The sequence below is a fragment of the Juglans regia genome, chromosome 3 (assembly GCF_001411555.2).
Source record: "Juglans regia cultivar Chandler chromosome 3, Walnut 2.0, whole genome shotgun sequence".
In the NCBI taxonomy this organism is placed as follows: domain Eukaryota; kingdom Viridiplantae; phylum Streptophyta; class Magnoliopsida; order Fagales; family Juglandaceae; genus Juglans; species Juglans regia.
The window spans coordinates 27,881,735-27,908,950 of record NC_049903.1 but is presented as its reverse complement, the minus strand read 5'-3'; the positions used below and the strand labels follow the sequence as shown (position 1 = coordinate 27,908,950).

The 27,216-nt window shown below is 34.2% G+C and overlaps 3 protein-coding genes across 9 annotated transcripts; 2 read left to right on the top strand and 1 right to left on the bottom strand.

The window, feature by feature from the left end:
* Window positions 1-858: 858 nt before the first annotated feature.
* Window positions 859-10,546, bottom strand: LOC108979170 (ribonuclease P protein subunit p29). Of its 4 annotated transcripts, none has more exons than XM_018949772.2 (10): window positions 10,263-10,542; window positions 7,779-8,051; window positions 7,418-7,453; window positions 7,099-7,175; window positions 6,727-6,992; window positions 5,973-6,041; window positions 5,765-5,823; window positions 5,108-5,209; window positions 2,117-2,241; window positions 859-1,506 (listed from the first exon to the last, which is right to left on the bottom strand). In XM_018949772.2, exons 2-9 carry the CDS (start codon window positions 7,996-7,998, stop codon window positions 2,144-2,146), a joined length of 927 nt encoding a protein of 308 aa, XP_018805317.1. In that variant the 5' UTR covers window positions 7,999-8,051; window positions 10,263-10,542; the 3' UTR covers window positions 859-1,506; window positions 2,117-2,143. The 4 variants fall into 4 exon arrangements, 2 of the variants coding, with proteins under 2 accessions (XP_018805317.1, XP_018805318.1); XR_004801214.1 differs by lacking the exon at window positions 859-1,506 and adding an exon at window positions 4,941-5,011 and having other exon boundaries at window positions 2,138-2,241; window positions 10,263-10,545; XM_018949773.2 differs by lacking the exon at window positions 7,418-7,453 and having other exon boundaries at window positions 10,263-10,541.
* Window positions 10,547-12,592: 2,046 nt separating this feature from the next.
* On the top strand, window positions 12,593-14,161 carry LOC118348029. Its single transcript, XM_035688754.1, has 3 exons — window positions 12,593-12,865; window positions 12,968-13,390; window positions 14,021-14,161. Exons 1-3 carry the CDS (start codon window positions 12,593-12,595, stop codon window positions 14,159-14,161), a joined length of 837 nt encoding a protein of 278 aa, XP_035544647.1.
* A 7,577-nt stretch (window positions 14,162-21,738) lies between these two features.
* LOC108979169 lies at window positions 21,739-26,682 on the top strand. Of its 4 annotated transcripts, none has more exons than XM_035688612.1 (7): window positions 21,739-21,850; window positions 22,245-22,673; window positions 23,465-23,656; window positions 23,774-24,013; window positions 25,117-25,334; window positions 25,482-25,736; window positions 26,051-26,682. In XM_035688612.1, exons 2-7 carry the CDS (start codon window positions 22,250-22,252, stop codon window positions 26,303-26,305), a joined length of 1,584 nt encoding a protein of 527 aa, XP_035544505.1. In that variant the 5' UTR covers window positions 21,739-21,850; window positions 22,245-22,249; the 3' UTR covers window positions 26,306-26,682. The 4 variants fall into 4 exon arrangements, with proteins under 4 accessions (XP_035544505.1, XP_035544503.1, XP_035544504.1 ...); XM_035688610.1 differs by having other exon boundaries at window positions 22,189-22,673; XM_035688611.1 differs by having other exon boundaries at window positions 21,739-21,881.
* The last annotated feature ends 534 nt before the right edge of the window (window positions 26,683-27,216 follow it).

Below are 27,216 nucleotides of genomic sequence, written 5' to 3'. Positions count from 1 at the left end.
ATCATCAAAATTTTAATTTTGAAGTTATGAAACCATTCCATTCTTTCTTACAATACCGGACATTGCGCGGGTGCATGAAAGAATATGAAATAATCTTGGGAGAAACCATTGTTTGGGAGCAATCACTTTGCACATCCTATGTAGCATCTCCTTACAATCCATCTAAAAAGAAGAAATTAGTAAATTGTAGTGTGTGCACCACTACAGTGGATGTTATATAGCACTACTCAAAGAATATTTGCAGATATGCTTGGCGTCGATGTCTTTACTAAACTCTGAACAAGAAGTCTACATATCCTTTTGTGCAAGAAAAATGATAGGGTGACCGTTTTGGGCTCCCGTTTATTTTGTCTCTATTTTTTTTTACTTAATAATTAAGAAAATATTATTTTATAATATTATGATTTTTTTAAAATATTTGAAAGAGTTAAAAAAATGATGTAAATTTTAAAGATTTTGTTTTTTTTTTCATATTATTTTTTAATACTTTTAAATATTTAAAAAAAAAGTACAATATCATTAAATAATATTTTCTTAATCATTAAGTTAAAAAAAAAAACTAAAAAAAAAAAAAAAGCAATCGGGCAAAATAAATGAGAGCCCAAAACGGGCTCCCTAACATTTTCCTTTATGTAAATTCAAGTCGCAGCACATGGCATAATCCCCAAGTTTCCCATTGCGTACTTTGGGAACCTTTTTATTGGTATTCGGCAATGATTTTCTCAGTGCACAAACAGTCCCTAGAAAATCTTGAACAACCGTGAGTAGAAAAATCTTTGTATGATCCCATGACTCGAGGGACATGCATCACGATAACCTTCAATGAAGGTAAAAACAGCATTCTACAAAACCAGAGTATAAGAAGAAAGAAAGTTGCTATTTTATTAGATAATTAGGATTAATACTTTATAAAAAGACATGGCCCTAGGCGAGCAGATCATAGCTAAGACAGCAAAGAAAAATATATATGAAGAGGAAAAATAAAAAACAATATATTGTTAGCAACAACATTTGCTATGCCTATTTAGTATTTGATGCCTAGTAATATGTTGTAAAGCGCCGCATAAAACCAAATGGTTGTGCAATCAACTTGGAGAAGGGTTGTCCTTCCTGTCATAGTTGAGTAATACTACAGGCAGTTATAGTGCAAAAGCGTCATGTAGTCACTTTGAAAAAGAGTGAAATCCACATTAAAAAATTAATTTTTTTCATATGAGTCCCATATTTATTCACTTTTTTTCAAAGTAAATACACACCGCCTGCGCACTCACGACTGCAACTATCATTTCTCGTCATAGTTCTTTGGGTTAAAGGTCGTTACCAAACTCCCTCAGCTGCCTGGTAACCAAAATTTGGCACATCAATTATCCTCTCAAGAACAAGCCACCCCAAACAAAGAATAGGATATGACGTGATTGTTCTTTCACCCAAAGACTCTTTAATTTTTTTTATAGAACTTGATCATGACTGAATCTCTAAATGAGGCCATCAAGTTTCTGTGCTTTCCTGCAATTCCATCAAAGTTGAGCCTTATGAATAAGCAAGCAATCTCAGTTTATGGATTACCAAAAGAGAAACAGTCCCAGTGAAAAATGTTTCCCAAAATATTAAAGAAGCATGGATGATAAATCTTCTGGTTAGAATATGAAAGTAGCATGATCGAACCACTGTAGTAAGGCAGATAAAATTAATCGAAGGAAAAAAAAAATCTTTGATCTAGCTTTTCCTTGTTATCACAGCAAGCCATGGTCCAGCAACAAGACACATCTAGAGAATGATCACATTTGAACAACCAACCAAATGAATTAACCATAATATTTCCAATTTGAGCATTTTGCCCATCTCAGATTAGATACCTAATGCTCAGTAATGGCCCAGTAAAAATAAAATAAGAAATTCCTTTAAAACCTCTGTTCTCAACACAAAGAGGTTCCATTGCATTATACACAGTGCAGAATTTCAAAGAGGCATGAAATTCACTTTGAGAAATGGAAAAATCTAGTGTACACTGCATCAATAAGTCCTCAACCACATTTCAGGTAAACAATCACAGAAAACAAGTGCTAATGGTGCACAAATCAAGCATTCCACATTAATGAATAGGGGAAAAAATTACCTTGGATGAAATATAAACAATATCGGATCACAAGCCCAAATTCCTCGAAGCGAGTTTGTCCCCAAGCAATGTAACTTTCCAGCAATCAACTTGGAAAATAAAGACCGTATTATTTTTGGGAACAACTGCAAATTATCCAAGAAAAAATTCGGTAAGCAATTATTCCAGAAAATTAAGCTCCAAATATCACCACTTCCAATATGTAGAGTCACAGGACGAGAAGAACATGTTGATATTTTTTTTTCAAAGTAGAATAAAGTTTTATTTAAAATAAGTAAACAGGCATTGTCCAAGTGCACAGAGTATATGAAAGAACCTAAGTCATAAATAGTAGATCCATTGAGTACAATGACCGAAGCCCAAAGGAATAAGGTCTGAAAAAAGAAACTTCTAAGCTCATCAAAAGAATGCTCCCTCTCATCATTCCTTTCAAGCCAAATGCACCACCACGTAAGGAATAAAGGAATCATTCTCCATATAGCAGCAAAATGTGGGTTGCCATGAATGCCTTGAACCACCGTCCTCCTAGGCATCACCCATGCAAGTCTGTTGAAAATCTCATTCCATAGCCCCCTTGCCACCTCATGCAGTAAAGTAATAGATAATCCACAGATTCACCACTTTTCTTACACATATAACACCAATCCACAACAATTACTCCTTGCTTTCTCAAGTTGTCCATAGTCAAGATCTTCCCAAGAGATGGAGTCTAACTGAAAAAAGCAACCTTTGGAAGGCACCTTACTCCTCCAAATGCACTTCCAATGAAATGGAATTTGGCTATGACAAACCAGAACCTTGTACAATGAACTTCTATTTCCCGGAGTGTATCCATAACATTCTATCCACCTCAACACCACCAAAGCTCGAAGCATATAACAAACTGAAAAAGTTGGAAATAGCTCTAATTTTCCATACTGTCCAAAAGATACAACACCGAGGCCTCCTTATCAAGAGCAATCCGGGAAAGGGAAGGGAACACGGTCTTGAGAGCGGAGTTACCACACCAAACATCATGCCAAAATCTAACCCTGGATCCCTCAACAACAGCAAATCCAACGTGACCAGCAAAGACATCCCACCCCTTCCTACTATTTCTCCCCAAACCCACTCCATGTGCACCCCTTACTTCATCAGAACACCAACTACCCCAAGCTCTCTCATACTCGGATCAATTACTGCCCTCCACACAGACTCCCCTTCTTGGTGATACTGATACTGCCATAACCATTTCACGAGAAGAGCCTTATTAGAGATCCTCATGTTACGAGACCCCAACCCTTCACTAGAGATTGGAGAGCAGAAAGTGTAGATGTAAATGGAGCAAGGTATAATATGCTCCATAGTGATTGCTTCCAATCATGCAGGAAAGTGTACAGCTCTTGTAAAGCATGGACATTAACCTTGTTGTAGATGTGATGGTCATAGGTAAGGCTCTAGGACAAGATCCTAGCATGTATTGCATGTGCTTCAAGGGCAGGTCTATTGCAATTCTCCAATGGCTCCCCTCAATGGAATGTTAATATTTTCATAGCGCCCATGACTGGAAGATAGATGCCTTCATAGAGTTCTTCAACTTCAGGTACTCACTAGATTACATCTTGGAGGCATGGTTAAGATATTCTGGGCCCCAACCAAGAAAGGGAAGTAAACTGTCCTAGATTTCTATAAGGTCCTTATACCTTAGGATAGTATCCATTCCCCTGGAGAAATATTTAGTGGACTAAGCTGCCTTTGAGTGCAGCTTTTTCTTGCCCATACAGCCTTCTTTGGGAAAATCCTCACTATGGACAACCTAAGGAAACGCTATATTATTGTGACAAACTGGTGTGTCATGAAAAACGAGCTAGGAATCTATAGACCACCTTATATTCCATAGTGAGTCTACCGGTCCATTATGGGATGATGTTTTTAATCGAGTTGGGTTAGCTTGAGTTATGCCTAGAAGGATGGTAGATCTCTTCACCAATATATGAGGGTTTTATAGTAGCCCATATACACTTTAAGAATCACAAGCGGACATTGGAGTAGCTTAAAAAGTTTCTTTTTATACTTTGTTCCTTTGGGTACTTTTATAGATTGTCATGAGTTGAACTTCTATGGTTTTCTTCTCTATTAATTTTTCTCATAAACTGCTCTTCTTGTATAGCACTGTGTACTTGGTCAATGCAATATGAGTTGTTTACATAATAATAATAATAATAATAATAATAACAATAACAATAATAAGATGTGATGTTCATACATTAACCAAAACCACAAAACTTCCATCACATATTAGACTACAAATATGTCTTCTCTTTTCCAACTTTTACTTTGCTTGGATTAAGACTTATCGCCCCTCACTCACCATGGGTGGGTAACTACTAACTATACTTCAAAAATAAAATACATGTAATGCATGCTCTTCCAGTCTTACTAATCAGTAAGAGAATTCTGTCATTAAAGTAAATATTTCAGTGACTTGACAATTTATACATGCTGCAAGGAAAAAATCATTTGATTGGAAGGGGTTATTTGGTTGATAATAAAAAATCAAATCATACACAGATCCTCTTTCCTCTGTAGACGATTAGGAGACATGAATAATCATGCTTTTGAGGGTGTTGAGAAGTTTTCTGTTGACATTAGCTCTACTTTGTTAAAATTTTTGGGGAGATCTTTATATGAACAGAGTGCTGTTAATGAAGGGTTCTCAAATTGTAATTTTTAGGAGACACTCTTTTATACTCCACATGTATTTCACTTTCCTCTCCTATTGAATAGATTTGTTATTACTTATTAAAAACAAAAGGAAAGCAGATATACTGGCAAAACCACTTACTTCTGCCAGCTGTAGTGCTGAAATATGTTACTTCATACAAGAAAATGGTCATACACGAGCATCACATCATCCTTACGTGTAAATATGCAGTAGAAGACAATAAGAATATCAAAAACTGGAATTAGTTATGTTGAATTACTTAAAGTTGAAGCTAATGGATGAATTACCTCGGAAAACATCATCTTGTGTGATTATCCCAAATGTTTCTGCAGTTTCACGGATCATGATACCGCACACTCCTTTGAAAGAAGTTACCTTACAATCAGCAACTGCCAGAAAATTGAAGGAAACTATAAATCATAAAGATAAAAGAAGACAAGTTCAGGACTCTTCTGACTTATATTATGCATACTCTCCAGGACTCTTTGATTATTTATTTATTTTTTTATTTTTTTTTTTTTTGGGGAGAGAGAGAGAGTTTCTCTAAATAAAACTCTTCCACTGCAATTGACACAGCATATAAATTGAGTTTGTATGTATCAACCCATACAATTCAATTGCCTAAAGAACATTCTAACAGACGACAGCCCAAAAATTGCAGACAAGTTATCCTTGAGGATTTGATTAGGAGTAAAATTACATGCAAATGTTCGTCTCTCACAGGAAAGCTGATAAATTACATGCTACCAGATTATTACCCATGTAGCAGGCTGTTGCCCGTCATAGATCAATCCATCGTCTCAAGATATTGAAATTCAAAAGGATGGTTCAAGTTGGGGTACATTGATTATAATTCAGAACTACAGGCCAAGGAAGCAAACAGCTATAATAGTTTCCATGAGCAACTGTTATCAAAGATTGCGGTAAGAAGAGTATAGTTTGACCTAGAATTATAGCACCATGTAAATCTGCATCGAGAATAAATTGAGCCAACTGATTTCTCCTGTAAGACAAACAGAAGTATGGTTACAAACCAATATATTGCGTCATAATAAGCATATTAAAAATGCATAGCCATAAAAAGTTAAAAGAGATAAACAGTGAAGGATAAGAAACTGCATGATTATTATTTCAGCCAAAAAAAAATCTCACCCACAGGTTTTAAGCAGTTGCATCATGTAGCCTTTCCACATTTCATGCATTGGCCTAAAAACATCAAACCTGTTATCCAACACAACCAACAATTATTCAGACAAACTGTCATAAGAAAGAAATAAAATAAACCTAGAATCACATAGAAACAGTCATTCTTCAAAGTTTAACATATAATAGAACAAAACTTTAATTTCAATGTATATCTCTCATCATCTATTGAAGAGGAGTTCCATTGTATTGTTGGACAAACAACAAACAGGTGATAAGTTGATAATTCAGAACAATTGGCAAACATCAGACTCAAGAGTGGGACAAGGAAAGACCAATTCCTCATGTAAAAGCTACCCCAAAGGCCAAACCCCAAAACTAAAACACTAACCAATTCAACCACCAGCATCATGTTTATTCTTACGTTTGATCCTACATAAACATATAAGTCATGGTACCAGCCCAGCAAATTATAACTTTGCAAGTCAACTGTCTCAGTCAGCAGTTTTTGCTTACTACTAGACAGAGGATGAACTTGGTGCACCCTTCCCAGATTCACAGTCCAGTTTTGTACATTCTTTCTAAAGCATGTAGCTAAGTCTTTTTGAGGTGGCTAATAAAAGAAATTAGATCATGAAATGAGGCAATGTGACAACACCAGATATACAATTAAAATATTAACATCGAGATTGGAACTACAGAAGCAGTAGAAAAAGACTGCAAAATTGCAACCACAAACAGAGCAGAGAAGCATTAAACTTACTTATGAAGTTCTTGGGGCAAATCATAGGATCCACATTTTTTAAGTTCTTTCGTGGACATGTGTTTTTTAGAACGTTTTGAATGGGTCCGCAAAGCCCTAATCCTAGAACCGGTAGATACACCACGCCCTTGTACAAAATTATCAAGAAGGATCCAATTGTCCATTTTTATGCTTCTGGACCCCTGTATGTACTTCAGAGCCACATCACCATTCTGAAGAAGCTCATGTAAAATCTTATCAGCCATTTGTCCTTTTCTAGAAGAAAGCTGCATGAGACCAGGTAGATGTTGAGCGAAGATTGTCTCTTAAATGAGAAAAGCAAATTCACTAATAGAAGCACCTCTAATGATCAATTCGTCATAGTCAGAGTACCTTGCTACTGGTTCCCAGCAGATTCTCATGTACAGGTTGAGAGAGCTGTGAATATGCCGGGGCATTCTCTTCAGGATCTGTGCAAAATATCCATCTTGCATCAAATCAATAAATACAGATACAAAATGATAATATATATGCATATTTGTACAAATGTTTTCCAGTATAACTCATAAAACTTATCTTGATCATCCCTCTCTTTCCTTTTGATAACTAAAAATACTTACCTTACATATGAAAAAAAAATGAAATAAGATTTTTTTTTTTTGATAAGTAAAAAATGAAATAAGATTTTGATGCTCACAGTACTACTACCTACCTTTCGAAGCAGACTGAACTGAGAAAGTAAAACTCCCTACACATAAGCACGACAAACAATCAGGTACATGCAATGCTTCCACCAAGATTTGATAGAATGGCATCCAGGAGAGGAACATACAGGCCAGGTATATTATGCACCAGAAACTTATAAGACTCGGTGAAGTGGCATTTTATTAAAAGCCTATAAAAATGGGTGTCAATCTGAATACCCTGTAGGAGCATACCATTGATAATAGGTGTCTATCCAACATACAAAAATGTCAGGTATGAGATTGTTATGAATGACAGCATTCAGCGTACAGGAGATCCTCAAAAAACAAAGTTAGCTTTTTCTTTTAAAAAAAGAAAAAAAAGAAAACCTTTCTTGGATGAAGCATCCAATGAGGGAGTGACCGTTGCATCAATTTTATCTGCCGAAGAAGCAATGAAAGAATTTGTCCGATTAGGTTCCTTTTTGTCTCCTTCATTTACGCTCTTTCTGCTCTTCTTTTGTTGAAGAAGGTGCTCAACAGCAAACCTCCGCTCCAATGCCTCCAAAGTGCGTTTCCTTTGATCTTGAAGAACTGAATCAGTAGCCATGGGAGCTAGAATGGTTCACCTTCCTCGCCAAAATATATATAAAGGGAACAACCCTGAAAAGAAGTTGAAAATGAGTTCAGAAAATTTAAACTAAATTATTTAAAATCTAAAATTTCAAGATCCTTGAAAGAATGTGATTTATGTTCACTCTACCTATAAAATCTGTAAGAAGGCTACTACACTCTCAACCGACAGCTATAATTTAATAAAAAAAACTAAGGGTATCATCATGTGTTTCCAATAACAATCTTTCATCATCGATGGTTCAATTTAATAGTGCAAATTGCCCCATGAAAACATGATTGCTAGTTGTGTTCAGAATCACCGGGCTTATCACCAAAGAAATTCTCACTAACACTTGTAAATATAAAAACAAAAAACGCTTCAACTTCGGATGAGTATCATTGCATCAAGCTCGTCTTCTCAGAAAGCACTTAAGCAACATTCAGGACTTTCAGCTCAACTAGGGCTGAGCACTGACCAAGTCGGAGTCGGTATGGCCATCCTCCGACTCTAACTCCGACTTTGTCAGAGGTCGAATCCGACCTCCGACTCTGACATGTTCATCCTCTGCTCCGACTCCGACTTATCGGAGCGGAGTCGGATTTGGGTTTTTTTTTTATTGTTTTCAACTTCATATTTGGCACACTTTTTAAAAAAGAATTTATTGAGTGAGCTTTTAAATTTAATTTTTTTCAAAAATACAATCTAAAGTAAATAATTTACTTTTTACTAAAAACATAACAAAAAATTAAACTAAATAAAAACAAGTAGCATACTAAGATACTAACACGCTTCAAAAAATTAAAAAATAAAAATAAAAATGACTAATCACTGCAATAAACATCCACTCCCATCAATGCATCATCCATCATCCACGTCCAACTAATCACTTCAAGTCTACAATAAACATCCACACCCATCATCCATCAACCACATCCAAAATCATCCAAATCCATCATCCACATCAATCATAATAATATGTTCTTACAAAGATTATAACAAACATTTTTTAAGTTCTAATTTTGAAAAAAAGAGAAACCCAACATTTTCTAAGTGCCAACCAAATTAAATGTTCTCAACAACAAACATATTACAACAAATTAAATGTTCCAATTGCCACACTGCCATTCCAAATTCTAAGTTGTGCTTAAAAAAAATATGAAAAGATTTTAGTTAGAAAATATTTTACTATGCCAACCAGAAAATGATAATGACAACAGAGCTAACTATGAATTTTGCTATGCAGTAAATATCCATTATCCTCCATGAATTTCACAGAGAATAACATTATTACCATGAAATTTAGGAGTTCCCAAACTCCAAGAACTATATAACAGTTAAAATAGACTAAAAAACTCCAACCACTAACAATTCAATGATCTTACAAACTCCAAAAATCCAATGCAAGCATTGTTGATGGTCCTCTCAATTCAACCAAGGAACGTGATATAAGTTATCCAATCTTTCTTTTCATGATTTTCAAGATTGTCAGCCACAAAATAGACATCAGGAGGACTTTCAAGGAATAACATGACAACTTATGTCATATATGTACTAAATTAGTTTATCTAAAAGAGGTGATTTCGTCAAGTCTGAATTCTTAAAGGTGATAAAACTTCAACTTTGTACTTTAAAAATGTTCAACTTTGTGGAACACAGATTAACTGCCCAACCACACCAACAATTACAGAAAGAAAATAAAACAGCCCACATGTTCACTAAAACAGTCCCAACTTTAGCATCATATTAATATATAAACAGCCACAGTATAATCACAGTTTTATCCAATCCTTCCTTGCAACAACAAAAAAACAGCTCCAAACTCATTCTATTTTAGTTACACAGATTTTACACAAACTCATCAACTGCAACGTCCATCCAAACAAGTATAATCACAGTTTATTCCTTCAAAACATCCCAACAAAAACGGCCCCAATATTAACTCAAAACTCATGAACTGCAAGTCTGCAACATCCATCCTATTTTAGTTACACATATTTTATACAAACTCATCATCACAAAATTACACAGATTTTACACAAACTCATCAACACAAAATTACACAGATTTTACACAAACTCATCAACACAAAATTACACAGATTTTACACAACTATATCATCACAACATTACACAGATTTTAAACAACCATATCATCACAATATTACACATATTTTAAACAACCATATCATCAGAACATTATACAGATTCACATTTTACATAAAGACAGAGAAGACGAAGGGAGAATAGAGTGAGGCTTACCGTGTCGACCGCTGCCTGCGGGGGTGGTTACTGGGTCAGGGTGAGGTCGCGAGGCGACTCGGCGAGAGAGAGACGAGAGTCGGGGGGGACTGGATCAGGGTCAGGGGGACTGGGTCAGGTGAGATCGGCGGGGACTGTCGCATGATGAGATCGAGACTCGCAGGGAGGGAGAGAGAGAGAGAGGAGAGTGGTCCTGTGGAGGCTAGGGTTTTTAGAAGTCTGATGCCGAAGGAAAATGGAAATTATGAGGGAGGGAGGGAGGGAGACGAGAGTGACTGGGTTAGGGCCTGAGGCCGCGCGCGCGCAGCGCCGGGGACCGGGGGTGGGGGTTGTCAAAAACGGCGCCGTTTTCTTTGATTTTTATGGGTACACTAGATTTAATTAACAAAAAAATCTACACAACCTTCTACTATTCACACAACCTCCACACACCACACTTTTTTTAATTTTTAATTTTTTTTCTTTTATCAAATATTTAATATATAAATAATGAATAGAAAAATTGAATTAGTTTTAAAAAAATAAACTCAAAAAAAATTTAAAAATAAATTTTAAAAATTTTAAAAATTTTAAAAAAATGTGGTGTGTGGAGGTTGGGAGGTTGTGTAGTATTGCTCTTTAATTAATCACCCAGCACACCCACTTAAAAATATGTCATTTTACCTTTTTATCCTATTTTACTTATAAACATATCTGGAATCATTTTCATTACGTAGGTAAAAAAGTAAAATTATATATTTTTAAATAGGTGTGCAGGGTATGAGGTTTATGTCTAGAATTTTTCTTAATTTTAATCTTGATCTTTGTTTAGGCTTTTAACCTTAAGTTTGTATATTTATAATTTTTATAATTGTTAGTATTAATTATTATTATTAATTATATGTTATCACTTATCATAGATTCATATAATACTTTTGACATTTTATCATATTATAGTGTCTAATTACATGTTACGGACTTATTATTCTATTTGTGGTTTTAATAATTTTTTTTCATCACTCAATTTAAATTTAATTGTTAGTATTGATTAATGAAAATTATTATTTAAATTGACTTGTACTATATTAGCTAAAATTTAAATATAATTATTTTACTAGTATTATTATACATAGATATTAAATGTAGACTTTAAGTCTATAATGTTATTATTGTTAGTATTTATATTTGTATTATATGATTGATTATTGACAATAATATATTATTATACTATAGTATTACATGTTATTAACAATTACATGTAATAGTCTATAGACTTGTACTATGGTTTTTATAAATAGCATTTAATTACATATTATTAACTCATTATACTTTTACTATAACTAGTGCCTAACTTATTCCTATTCATAGCTAATGCATAATTAGTATTATATATTAGTAGAATAGTATTACGTGTTTATACATTAGTAGTTAGTTACATATTGTTCTCCCAAAGTATTACATATTATTATATTAGTTTCTAACTGATCTTGGTTTGTCAAATCGTATCAACGTTATTGAAGAAATTATTTGAATGTCCTTCTCTTCTCTGCTAAGAGAGTAAGGTTTTTGTTCCTTGTTTTGCTAAAACGAGGACTTTGGTCTCAGCGTAGTCTAAGTTTGGTGCATGAAGATGGAAGAGGAAGCACCGTCACGTTGTTGGGAGGGCTTTCATCTTACTAAAGGAGAGAATGAAGTTATTCAAGTTTAAGAAGATATAATCAAAGACTCAAACATAAGATGAGAACATTGTTTGTTGGCTCTTCTTGCTTCTAAAAAAAGTTTTAATAAAAAAAGGTTCAAAGCAACCATGTCTAAGGTGTGGAGAGTTCAAAGATGGGTGGTTTTAATAGTAATAAATATTATAGTGATTTTATTTTTTATTTATATATAATAGTGATAAATATTATAGTGATTTTATTTGTTATTTTTATTTAAAAGTGATAAATATTATAATAATTTTTAAAAGACTTTGATACGAAGATGATTAATTGCGTTTGGCATATGAAGTATTTTTAATAGTACGAGAATATTTAGAAAGTGTTGAGGTATGTTGGTTACCCAAACGTAGCAGTGGAGGGTTAGAATTTTTAGGGCATAGCTCTAGCAATTTGAGCTTGAATTCTTATTCTACATTCTACATATTCATGAATCTGAATTGTGATGTTAATAATAATCAGATTCAAATAATAGGATTTTATAGGAGTTCTTACACTGGACAAAAAGAGGGGAGTTGGAGATTGTTAAATGATCTAAAACCTACAAATGATAATGCTTGGCTTTGTTTTGGTGATTTTAATGAGATCATTCAACAAAATGAAAAGGAAGGGATTGCATTTAGACCATATCAGTAGATGGAGAGATTTAGAGAAGCTATCGAGAGATATGGGCTAAGTGATCTTGGGTATCAAGGAAGCAAGTTTACATGGAGCAACAACAGGGAGTATTGTGTTTTCACTAAGGAGAGACTGGATAGAGGGTTTGTTAACCTAAGTTTGGTTCTATTGTTTGAATTCTCTAGTGTTCTCACTTTGCCTACTCAATCTTCAGATCACTCCCCCATTTTGATTAAATTGAGCCAGCACCAGTTTACCAACGTGCAAGGTAGTAAATTATTTAGATATGAGGCATGCTGGAACAAGGGAAGATTGTGGTAAAACTGTAGAGGAAGGCTGGAAAAGAAAAGGGCAATTCTGCAACACTTTGCTGTCATCACTTTTGGTTTGCAGATGTGCAAGAAGGCACTGATTCAGTGGAGTAAGAAGCATGGCACTAAGGGTAGAGGTTCAGTTGTAGAAAATTTGAAAGAGATATTAAGGCTGCAAGAGGTTAACAAGGGGGAATATGGTACTGTTATAAAAATGAGACAAAAGGAAGTTGAGTGCCTATTGGAGGAAGAGAACACAAGGTGGAAGCAAAAGGCTAAGCATAGATGGTTACAAGAAGGAAACATAAACACAAAGTACTTTCACATGTGTGCTAACCATACAAGGAAAAACAATAAGATCTGTGAGATTGAGAGGAGGGAGGATGGCTTAATGACTACTTCACCTGCAAAGATTTCAACTTTGTTCCAAAGTTTCTACCAATACCTTTTCTGCTCTTCCAATCCTACTGGCAGTTTAGAATGCCTCAATATTTTAAAGTCCAAGGTAACATAAGATATGAATGCTAAGCTTACAAAGGATTTCGTGGCAGAAGAGGTTAGAGCAGCTGTTTTTCATATGAATCCCATGAGTTCACCTAGGCCAGATGGCTTTAATGCTAGTTTTTACCAGACTCATTGGCACATAGTGGGGCAGGAGGTTAGTAGAGCAGATCTTGGTTTTCTAAACAATACAGAAGGAGATCTGAGCCTAATCAATGACACTTATATAGTATTAATTCCAAAGAAGAAGCTTTCAAAAAAAAGTATCAAATTATAGACCTATCTCTCTATTTAGTGTTATTTACAAAATAATCTCAAAAGTCTTGGCAAATAGACTGAAAAAAATATTGTCTAAGATTATATCCCCTACTCATAGTGCATTTATGCAAGGAAGATTAATTCTTGACAATGTCATGGTGGCTTATGAAACTATGCATTCAATGAATTCAAAGATGAAGGGGAAGACAAGTTACATGGGTTTGAAGCTAGATATGAGTAAAGCTTATGACAGGGTAGAGTGGGAGTTTCTTAAAGCAGTTATGGCCAAGCTTGGGTTCACCCAAAATGGATTGATTTGATTATAAGCTTTCTCAGTTCAATTTCATATTCTATATTGATAAATGGCTCTCCTCAGATTAAATTTAAAGCTTCTAGAGGTTTGAGGCAGGGTGATCAATTATCACCATACCTCTTCATTCTTTGCTCTGAAGTTTTGAGTGCTTTGCTGAATCAAGCTGAGATGACAAAAGCTATCACTGGTTTTCCACTTGCCTGAGGACAAATTTGTATTAACCATTTGTTTTTTGCAGATGACAGTTTGTTATTTTGCAAAGCTAATTCATTGGAATAGAGCAATATGATTAGCTTGTTGGACAGATATGAAAAAATATAAGGACAAAGACTCAATAAGGAGAAGACTTCTATTCATTTTAGTAGAAACACAAGGAGTGAAACCAGAGAGTTTGTTCTGTACATAGCAGGTGTAAGATCTTCTTTCTCTTATGAAAAATATATGGGACTACCTGCCTTATAGGTAGATCTCGATTTAAGGCTTTCTCTAGAATTTTGGATAAAGTTAAAAGTAGAGTGAGCTATTAGAAAACAAAGTTGTTGTCTAAAGCAGGAAAATAGATACTATTGAAAGCAGTAGTCCAAGCCTTACCTACCTATTGCATGGGGGTTTTTAAATTACCTAGATCTCTTCTCCTTAAAATTAACCAGATTATGAGTCAGTTTTGGTGGAGCCAACAGGAGAATGAGAGGAAGGCTCATTGGGTGTCATGGGGTCAAATGGGGAAAGCCAAGTCCAATTGAGGTCTGGGGTTCAGGGATTTGGAAAGTTTCAATTTGACTCTACTTGCAAAACAAGGCTGGAAGTTCATGCAGAATCCAGAGTCCTTGGCTACTAAAGTTTTCAAACTTCAATATTTTCCAGCTACTTCTTTTCTAGAATAAAAAATTGTTGTTAACCCATCCTTTATATGGAGAAGTCTATTTGCAGCAAACAAGTTAGTCGAAGAGGGCTTATTATGGAGGATTGGGACAGGGAATTAGGTAAGGATATGGCAAGATCAATGGATTCAACGGCCTAACTCTTTTAAGATTCAAACTATGCTTGCAAGTTTGGACTTAAATACAAGAGTTAGTGCTATCATAGATCCAGATACCAAAACTTGGAATGCCAATTTGATTCAAGAGTGGTTCTCAAGTAAGGAAGGGGAATTGATCCTAAAAATGTCACTAAGTTGCTCAAACTGCCCATACAAGCTTGTTTGGAGATGTAGTCAAAATGGTATGTTTTCAGTTAGAAGTGCTTATTATTTGCAAAAGGAGTTGAATGACAGAGAAAGAGGGCAAGGTTCAAATTCTAATGCAGTAAACAAATTTGGTCTTTTTTATGGAAGTTAAACGTGCCTACTGCAGTAAAGATCTTCATATGGAGAGCTTGTTTAGAGTCTTTACCAACAAACTCAAATCTTTTTAAGATGAGAGTTTTTTATTCATCACTGTGTTCATTCTGTCAGTTAGATGAAGAATCAAGTATACACGTGATATGAGAATATCCAGCTGCGAGGGATATTTGGTGTATGGGATATAAAAAATTGCAAAAGGTTGGCTTTCCAATAGGTTGGTTTCTGAAGTGGTTTGCATCTATTATTGAATTGTTTGAACAAGAGCAAGTGGAGGAAATTGTAGTTACAACTCAGAAGATATGGCATAGAAGAAATAATCTACTGTTCAAAGGCGTTTTTACTCAGCCAACAAAAGTGATGGCTAACACAACAAATGAATTTAAAGATGCAAACAAGAAGGAAAGCATAACTGAAGCAGAGCCGAATGCAAATGTTGTTAATTGGACTCCTCCTCCTCGGGGGGTTTACAAAGTAAATTGTGATGCATCTTTGAGCAAGAGAAGCAACAAGGCTGGAAGTGGGATCATTGTGAGAGATCATGAAGGTTTTGTCATTACTACAAAGAGGATGAAGGTGAGTTATGCTCTAGACTCTCATACAGCTAAATCATTGGGAGCTTATCATGCAATATAATTTGTATTGGAGATTGATATTAGAAAGATAATCCTTGAGGGTAATGCTTTAAATGTTGTTAACTACATAAAATAGGTAGAGGATTCTTGCCATTACTCGAGGGCCATTATTTGGGATATTAAAAATGGTCTTGCTCATTTAGATTATTGGGAAGTGGTTCATATAAAAAGGGGGTCAAACATTGTAGAAGATGCACTAGCAAAAAGTGCATTAAGCATTTCTGAAAATGCTGTTGAGTTAGAGTTGTCCATCTTGTATTGTTTCCCTCATTTGAGGTACTTTGATTAATGAAGAGTTTTTCTTTTTCTTTCCAAAAAAAAATATTAGTTTCTAACTTAATTGTATACTAGACTTAGTATTCTATATTTAATTTATTATACTAGTCACTAGTGATTATATATTATATATTGGAACATTAGTTATTATACATTACTATTATATGTTTTCATACTTTAGTTATTATACATTACTATTACATGTTATTATATTTTAGTTATTATACATTAGCATTACATGTTATTATATTTATATATTAGCAATTTATTGTTACATGGTAGTAATATTGTAATAGTATGATATTTACATATACTAAACTATTATTAGTCAATTTAGTCTATATATATTATAGTATAAATATATTATTTAATAATAAGGATCTCATGCTACTAAAGTATGGAGTTTAACTAACTATATAAAATATAATTATATAAAATTTTTATGATTAATATATAGAAAACACAAATATATTTATAAAATATATATAATATCGGAGTCAGAGTCAGAGGCGGAGTCAAAATCATAATCAGAGTCAGAGGACAAAGTCTGAGTCGGAGTCATAGTATCGGAGTCGAAGTCGGTTCAACTACACCTCTGACTCCAACTTCTTAGGGAAAAAACCTCCGACTCTGACTCTGACTTGTCAGAGTTGGAGTCAGATTTTCGAATTTTTGTTTAGCCCTAGTCATTTTGGGTTGGCATCTCTCTCGTATAAAATACGTGCAATCTGGCATGCCCATTTATGTTCTCTACTTTAGTACTCTAAAGTTGATGATTGTGTTTATGCAAGCGCCATGCAAGTTGAAGTTTTTTTTTATTTATCTGCATACTGTCGTTGGGATAATTCATTATTGAAAATTCTTTTTTTTTTTTTTTCTCTTTTGTGTGTGTGTGTGTGTGGTGTTTTATTTATTGAATATAAATGTTAGAAAATTAATGTGTATTTTTTTAAATAATAAATAAATATTTTAATTACAAATAGAATTAAAATAAATGAAAATAACAAAATTAATATTTTAATATAATAATGATAGATTTATAGAGTTTATTATTTAATATTATTGAAAAGTAACTAGTTAAATTTATAAAAATAAATTTCTTAACCAAAATTTAACCAAACTTTAGCTACTGCTCGTGCTCTATGAACACACAGAGCATTGGCATTGGTTTTATCAAAAGCCTATTCAAATGTAAAATATGATGAATTTCATCAAAATAGAGCTGCATTGGATTAATCAAAAAGATAAGTGTGAAACTTTGAGCTATAGTAAATAGATGGGTTTCTTCAAATTTGAAGAGCTACTATTCACTCATCAAATCTTTTTTTTATTCACTTTTAATCTCCAAATATCTTTTTTATTCACATTTTATTTCCAACTGTCTTATAATAATAATGTAAGAATCAAATTAAATTATTAATTAACATATGAGTAGTGTAATTGTAAAATATGAAAAAAATAAAAATATTTTTATTAAAAAATAATATTATATTATTATTTTGATGAATTCAATATCTAATTCAATGTGGGGTTATGGCTATGGAGGTTTTGGATTTTTAAAAATCATGTACTTTTCATCAAATTTTAGATATAATTTTGATGAAGCCAATGCCAATACTCTTAGTATCATAATGACGTGAGGTGTGACCTATGTGAGCACATTCTTGACATCATTATTTTCCGTCAAATCTCAAGGAGCGTTGGGGTGTCACATATAAAAAATAATATATTGTAATAAGATTACTAATATGCCATTTTCATAGTTTATATTTCTATTTATGAACTGTATTTTATAGAAATACACTTATTAATATCATTTTTATTTGATAATTAAAGAGATGAGCTTTCTAATATAATCTTCAATACGTACAACAATATGCAGCTTTCTTGCAACTAAACAATTAAAGTTATCATGGCTTTAAAGATGGTCATTAGCAAAGCATATGACAGATTGAAATAAAGCTTTATAGAGGCAGTAATGGAGAGGTTGAGATTTGACAAAAAATGGACAGATCTCATACAAAGTTGTGTTAAAACAATTTCTTACTCCCTCTTAATTAATGGAACTCCTCAACCAGGTTTTTTGCCCTCAAGAGGAATCAGCCTGTCTATTCATAATCTGCTTTGAAGCACTTAACCAATTACTCTACAAAGTAGAAAGTGAAAATGTAATTTCTGGACTACCTATGGCAAGAAAACAGTTCACAATAAGTCATCTGTTCTTTGTAGATGATTGCTTGTTATTCTGTCAAGCTTCATCAATACAATGGAGTAGAATGCTTCATTTGATAGGTCTATATGAATCAGCTTCTGGTCAAAGAATGAACAAAGAAAAATCTACTATATTCTTTAGTCAGAACACAAAGGATTCTACAAGAAATAGTATTCTCAGTGTTGCATGAGTGAGATTTACTACTTCCTATGAGACTTATCTAGGATTACTAATTTACTAGCTTTGGTAGGTAGGTCCAGAACTAAAGCATTCAAAAAGTATTTTGGATAAGGTGAGAGGCAAACTTAGTAATTGGAAAATGAAGTTTTTATCAAAAGCTGGCAATAAAGTGTTGCTTAAGTCAATGATACAAGCAATTCCTACCTACTCTATGGGAGTCCTCAAATTGCCTAAAGAATTGCTATAAGAACTTAACGAATTGATGAAAGGATACTAGTAGGGTCAGATTAATCAAGAAATGAAGCTTAGCTGGGTTAATTGGCAGCAAATGGGAAGATCAAAAGTTGCAGGGGGATTGGGGTTTAAAGACTATAAAAACTTTAATCTTCTTTGTTAGCCAAGCAAGGTTGGAAGATTCTTAAAAATCCTAATTCTTTAACAGCAACTGTGTTAAAAAAAAAAAATCCTTTTCCAATACCAGTTTTTTCAATGCCAAGTTGGGAAACAACCCCTCGTATATTTGGAGAAGTATCCTATCAGCTAGGCCACTGTTACAAGAAGCATGGAGAATTGAGAATGGTAAGTCAGTTAGAATATGGCAGGATAAATGGCTACCACAACCCACTTCATTCAAATCTCAAACTGGTGTTAAAATCTTGTGGCTAGAAGTAAAAGGTAAGGTTCTTATTGAAGAAGAAACAATGGTCTGGGATCTTAACCTAATCTAGGCAACATTTTCACAGGAAGAAGCTGATCTTATAAGTCAGATCCCCCTTATAAATTGTAATAGAAAAGACACTCTAAGATGGAGATGCACAGCCAATGGAATATTCATAGTGAGGAGTACATATTATCTTCAAGGGAAAATTCAAGACAGGCAAAATGGTCAGTGCTCTCAAACAACTCAAACTCAAGAAGAATGGACCAGGATTTGGAAGCTACCAATCACCCTAGTAACCAAGAATTTCATGTGGAGAGCTTGCCTCAATATTTTACCCACTAAAGTTAATATATGCAAGAAGAAAACTTTGGAAGATCCAACATGTCCAATCTGCAGAAACAATTGAGCATATACTATAGGAATGTGCCTCAGCTGCAGATATCTTGGGTCAATGTTCAAGGAAAATTCAAAAAATCAAGATACATTACAGTAGTTTCAAGAACCTAGTGGAAGACATGTTCAAGAAGCTTATTTAAGAGGAAATGACAAAATTTTCTATGATCCTATGCAGCATGTGGTGGAGAAGGAATCAATATGTCTTTAAAAACATTATGATTGATCCTAACTCTGTGACACACAAGAACCAGCAAATGCTACAAGACTTAGCCTCACCAATACACAGGGCTTGCATTCAACCAACAACATCTACTACAACTGATACCACGTGGATGCCACCTCCACCAGGTTTTTGTAAAATCAACTGGGATGTAGTAGTTGATAAACAATGTTGCAAGATAGGAATTGACATAATGCTAAGAGATGAATAAGAAATTTCTTGGCTACTATGAGGAAGAACCAAGTATCATCTCCTGAGCCACAACTAGCAGAAATAATGGCAGCTCTCACAGCTATCAAGTTTGGCATTGATCTGGGAATGATGAAGGTTGTAATGGAAGGTGACTCAAAAAGAGTAGTAGAGGCAACTCAACAACAACTAGAAGATGACAGTTATTTTGGTTTGACCATATCTAAAATTAGAGCTAGGTTCACTTGTTTTGATGCTTGTAAAATTAAGCATACATATCGAGCTACAAATTTACTAGCTCATACACTAGGCAAAAATGCTTTGTTGATACTAAACTGTATAGTGGATATGGAGGACCCTCCTCTATGTATTCACTCTGTTTTGTTCAACAGTTAATCTATGAAATGGTGGTAAAAGTTATCAGGAATCCATTTCAATAAAGGGGTGAGTAGAGAAAAATGAAAGAGAGTATATGGGTGAAAAAAAACAGCGATAATTGGTAGGTTTGGGCATGAGATGAGACATAAAATTTTCATCTAATCTTATTTTATTTTATTTCATCTTATTCTCAAACATAATTCAAATACAAAATTTTTAAACTCATCATTACAACTTTTTCAAACTAATCATTACCACTTTTTCAAAATTTTAAATAAAAAATAAAAAATAATTCTAATTTTTTTAAATTTCAAACAAAAATAATATTATAAAACTATATTCTTATAATATTTTAACTTTATTATATTTTTTATTCAATTTTATTTCTCTAATTTCTTAAAAATAAAAAATTAATTAACTCATCTCACCTCCCAAACCTGCTAGAAATATTATAGATTATAAGCATTCCCTCTCGTTTCTTCTAATCTCAGGAGTTGTTAAAAAGCTAAATTTATAATAGAAATAGTGTGAGAGATAGAAATAGAAAGTAGGCACTATATTATTTGTTGTTATTTAATATTATTTAAAATACTTATATAGATAATAATAAATATTATAATACGTCTTTAAATAAAAAATTAAAAGAGAATGTTTTTAACAAAGTTAATGTCTATTTCTTTATGAGTAACGTCGGTTGTGGAGTTTATTCTATAAAAATTAATTTTTTTATATAAGTTTTATATTTAATTTTTTTAAAATAATTATATAATGTTTAACCTTGGCTTTTTTACCTATTATTATTTCTCTCAATTACATTTCAAAATGTAAATTAAATTTTTATAAAAAAAGTAATGTTAGATATAAATCTTAAATAGATAAATTTTATATAAATTTTTTATAAAATAATCGGTCTTATTAATAAATAATAATTTTTTTTATATTTTTTTAATATATAATTTAATTTTTTATATAAATTTATATGTGATTTATTTATTTAAAATTTGTATAAATTATTTCTAAAAAAGAAAGGATAAAATATTATAAAAGAACTATCTTTTTGTTTACTTCAACAACATTTTATTCCATTTCCTCTCACACATCATCACACAGCAACCCGACAAGCACCGACTGAAACGACTGCAGCCATTACACGCGCACGCGCGGCGTTGCAGTTGACCACGTGGCCAGATCCTAGACGTCACTTTTCTCAGAGTGACCTCATCGGACGGTTCGTCCTCATCGTCGAGTCTCGACCGGACGAGCGAGAGGCAAAACCTTTATAGGCACCGAGCGGCCGGGTCATTAACGGCTGAGATTAGTTTAGGAACCAATTCGGCATAAAGTTTAGATAACATGTAAAATACTACGAGGACAACCTCAGATTCTGAGAGTCCCAGACTCCCAACGGTATGAGTGCTCGGAAAGTTAAAAGGCAGAGGTGCTTTTGCCTTTTTCTTCTTAATTATAAGTGATTATTTTTTTTTTTCAACTTCTATTTATATATTTGTTTGGGTACCTTCGTTTGCTTTGAAAATGGTGGTCGGTTCAGTGTTTATCTTCTTTTGAAATTAAACAAAGCTGGCTTGACTTATCACGCTTGGAAAGTTGCAGTTCCAGCTCTGTTTTCTAGTGCCTGGACATTGAATCTTACTTTCTTTTTTGGTTTTTAAGTTCCTGATTGAAGCAATCGCATCTCTCTTTCGTCACTCTCTCTCTCTCTCTCTCTCTTGTGTATGGCTCAACAGTATTGAAGTTTGAGGGAGGTTCGTGTTTCAGTGTTCTTAACTGAGAGCTTTTTCAGTGGCAATGTCGGAAGTGAGAGGATCGAACTCTTGGCCGGAAGAGCTGTCGAGTCTGGTAGATGACAACGGTATACGGTACGCTGGGGAACCGATCGGAATCTTTCCACCGTGGTTTGAGACGACAAGCTCGGAGTTCGTATCAGGCGATTCGCGGACCAAGGAATCGGAGGAAACGGAGAGCCTGAAGGATCAGGTCAAGGGATTCGCGGTGGCTTGGGGAGAAATACTCCTGGAATTTGGCAGAGGCTGTAGAGACATCGCACAGCAGAGCCTTCTGACCGATGATTCGTACATCGTACGGAAGCTTCAGAAGCCGTGCGCTAACGTTTCGGGCAGATTGAAGTTCTTGAATGAGTTTTTACCGGAGGATCGCCATCCGGCTCACGCGTGGTCCGTGATATTCTTCGTTTTCATTCTTGCAGTTGCAGGTGAATAGATTATAACCATATTCTATGTTTTTTCTTTTCGTTATTTTTTCTCCCCTTCGGTTTAATTGGGAATTTATAGGAAGGAAACATATTGTTTTTTTAATTGTCATGCAATCTGCAATTCGTTCCTATAATAATAATTAATAAGCTTTGTTCGAGTTCAGACTTTGGAACTACCTAATTTGGCATGAAAATAGTGGATGAATATCTACTTGAAAAGCTTGAGTAGAAGAAGATGCTAGTTATAATCTGCCTGTAATTTGCTTATTTCATTTTGTTTCTGGTAGCCGGATTGGTGAAAATCACTTGCCTTAATTGCCAAGTTGAGTTCCAACGCCGAGTCTCCCTATGGTTCACGATTTGTGATCTTGGTCCTACGTATTAAATAACCAAGTTGTATTTTGTGTGATAAAACCAACCAGATTTAGTGAAAAAATTAGTAGTTCCTGTAAAATTTGATAAATTTCACTTTTTTTTGTCACGTCATTGACCAGACTCCTTCCTTTTTGTCGAGATGGTTTAGTACTTCTTTCATTAGTGGTGGACACCATTGCTTTCATGGACATCAGCTTGACACCCTTTGGGGTTGGTTGCAGTAACTCCATAGCAACTCCATGGAACTCCGCAATTGTGAGAAACATCACCGTTGAGATTGTAACTAACTATTATTTTTTTTGGTCAGACACCTCCAGTAGCATCATGGGAACAGCCATCAATATTCTTTCTTTTATTTTTCCTTTTGTGGTATATGATGGAAGAACATTTATTGAGATCTTTAAAACCATGCGCAGCCATGAATTTAAATACCAAAAATGACAGCTTAGTTCCACTGGTAAAGAAAGTGCGTATACATCCTCCAAGTGCAAGCCATATACTACTTCCAGATGGTAGACGCATTGCTTATCGTGAGCAAGGTGTTCCAGCTGATAGAGCAAGATTTTCCCTTATCGCTCCACATTCTTTTCTTTCCTCAAGGCTTGCAGGTAAAAACCAATAAATCTTCAACACTTTCAAGTGGTATCCACGTTACTCTAATGCATGGTCTTGGTGGAAATTAATAAGACTGGATGCTTATTTTCTAAGTAATTTCTGAATGAAAGGTATACCGGGAGTTAAAATGTCATTGCTTGAAGAGTATGGTGTTCGCTTGGTCACATATGATCTTCCTGGTTTTGGGGAGAGCGATCCTCATCTCGGCCGTAATCTTAATTCATCAGCATTTGATATGTTGTACCTTTCTAATGCGGTTGGTATCAGTGACAAGTTCTGGCTGCTGGGCTACTCAAGTGGAGCAATGCATGCTTGGGCTGCGCTTAGATACATTCCTAACAGAATTGCGGGTATACCAATGTTTTTATTTCTTTTCTAAATTATTCTAGTGTTTGAATATATTTGAATCTTATGTTATATTGAGTCTTACAATTTAAGTTTAACCACCTTACCGGCCTTCATATGGCGATAGCCTGATGGTTCTGGTAATTTGTTTCCCCCTGAGAGCTGTTTGTTCCTGTTTGACTTATATCAAGAAATGAATGGCAAGTTAATATTTGTTTCCTGTGAGCATAGATGCAAGTAAGAAAGTTCCATGAAAGAATTCGAAGCAACTTGTTTTGCATAAAGGTAGATGAGGTCGGCAAAATATGATTAATGAGATTAAGCCCGGTGCTTTCAATTAATTATAAAGGAAATTTTTGAAATGTTTGGACAGTTGTAGGTTTATGGCATGCCGAATTTGAGTATTTGCTGTCTGTGACTATTATGATATGTTTGGTTATGAAAGATTTTGAGAGTTTTGAGAATTTTTTTAGATGTATTGTTTATTGGATTTTTGGAAAGAAGAGAGAAAATTTTGAATATTTTTTTTTGTTTTTTTTTTAAATAAGTTTCGTATTGGAGTTTGCAAAAATAGATATGTGAAGTTGAAAACTTGTTTGAATATAATTTTTAAGAGTTTTTTTTTTTTTAAGCTTGTAGAAGTTTTATTATTTTTGTGTTTGGATAATGATTATATAAAAAGTTGAAATAGAATTTTTTTAAAAACTGTATGCTAAGAACTGAAGTTATCAGAAAAGTTGGAGAAATGTGGAAAAACTTGCAAAACTTTTTGTTGCGAACAAGACTTATATTATGTGGCTATGCCAATAAACTTTTAATTTCAATTTTGTCAATGCATTTGAGTGATAGTTTTATGGATTTTATGCATGGTAGTGTAACGTATGAATGGTTCAACCAATTGATATGTTTCCACAAATAATTGGAGCTCAATATCATGTAGCAAAAAAAAAAAAAAAAAACTGGAGCTCAATATCTTGGATCATGTCGGTTGCCTCCTTTCATCTTCAGCCCTTGTCCCTTCTTTTTCTTGTTTTTGTAATGGAAGCACCATAAGTAGGTAAAAATCAAACATAATTTAATTTATGGTGTGTCTACTCTTAATACACAGGCGCAGCCATGTTGGCCCCAATGGTTAATCCATATGAGCGGGGCATGACTAAAGAAGAGATGAAAAAAATGTGGGAAACCTGGGTGCCAAGAAGAAAGTTATTGCAATTCTTAGCTCGTAGATTCCCAAAGTTCCTCTCCTATTTCTATCAGCAAAGCTTCCTATCTGGGAAGCATGATCGGATTGATAATCAGTTGTATCTGTCACTGGGAGAGAAGGTGAGTCATGTCATTGCCATCTTTGATTTTTTTACAAAGCAGTTTCCTACAAAGCTGTTTTTTTGGGGTGAAACGTACAATTTAGTTGCATTCTAATTGAAAATGCTAGCGCAATGACTTATTTGAAGAAAATCTTGACATATTCAGGACAAAATCCTGATTGAAAAGTCAATATTTGAAGAGTTTTGGCATAGGGATGTGGAGGAGTCAATCCGCCAGTGGAATCCAAAACCATTCGTAGAGGAAGCCGAGCTTCAGGTTTCAGTTTGGGGTTTTAGCCCAGCAGATCTTCAGGTGCAGAGGAAGTGTCAGAGAAGAGGCATTCTTTCTTGGCTAAGGTCATTGTGGAGTCAAGCGGAATGTGAGTTGACAGGATTCCTAGGCCCAATACACATATGGCAGGTTTACCTCTTGCTTCTTTGTTGTGCATAACAATAGACTGATGCTTCTACAGTTCCTGTTTATAAAAGTTGTCTAAAGTGATTTTCTGGAAATTCCCTAAAAGGATATCAGACCTACATTCCTCTCCCCAAGTGTTTTTACTGATTGCCATGTTCCACTATCCATGAGTTAAAGTGAATAGTAGCAGCCAGCAGGATAAGATATCCTCGGTAATTTAATTGGATTAAAAGAAGTCTTGCTTAGAAGTTTCAAAATAATTATGCAGCTTACTTTTAAAATTCTGTTGACATCATTTCTGTATGAATGCCGAATAGGGAATGGATGATCGGGTAATCCCACCATCAGTGGTCGACTACATAGTCCGGGTTCTACCGGAGGCCATTGTGCATAAGCTCCCAAACGAAGGCCATCTATCCTATTTCTTTTTCTGCGACGAATGCCATAGACAGATATTTTCCACACTTTTTGGAGTCCCTCGAGGTCCACTCGACTTGAAAGTCGAAATGGAACAAACACCATCAGAAGGGGATGATATAGCTGTTGCTGAATCCCACAACAGAATGATATGATTGATGATGATAAAATATGACAAAGATATCAGTTTTTACAGGAAATTCGGATGTAAATACCAAGAGTTGCTCCTATTCTCTTGGAGCATGAAAGATGGGCACTTAACTTCTGTCCATTTCATAATCGCTGACGATTAGCACTTCCAATGAGAGGTTGAAAAGCAAAGAGGCAGCAACATTATGCACAAGAGTTATGTAAAGACTCTTTCTCCCCTGCGGCTAAAAGGTTCCATATTTAGATATCGGGTTAAAGATAATCGTTTGGCTATTACACACAGCAAGATAGACATTATGTTGATTTGATTTTTACATTATGATTTACTATTTTCAAGCTTGCTCATTACAAAATAATAACATAACTCCCTGAGTTTATCCAGTTACAACGATCAAATGCATATATATATATATTATATATATATATATATATATATATTCATTATTACATATGTCCAAAAATAGCTGTTTTCATTATTACATATATTCATTATTACATACAAAGTCCACTCTTAGCTCCTGAATGTCCCGAAAGGAGGCTGTTTTCATCCACAAAATAATTGTGTTTTGCAGGAACTGTGAGATGAATATAGTGAGATGAAAGTGGAGTTGCTATGTTACACTTTCGTCTCGCTCTTATCTCATATCTACATATTGGTTTTTCATTTTTCAATAAAAAAGTACAGTTGATGGGCAATGTCAAATTAACATTAGTAATAAGAATGAGATATGAGTTAAGCATATATAGCACAACTCTTGTTCAAAGTGATCACAAGTCACAATCACAACCATCAATTCTCATAATAATTGATTTATGTGTAGTCACTTTTGCGTATTCTTTGCGCATTCTACTAATGTGATTGGCTGCGTCACTTTTTTTTTAAATATAAAATAACTGTTTTGGTCAATCACATCAG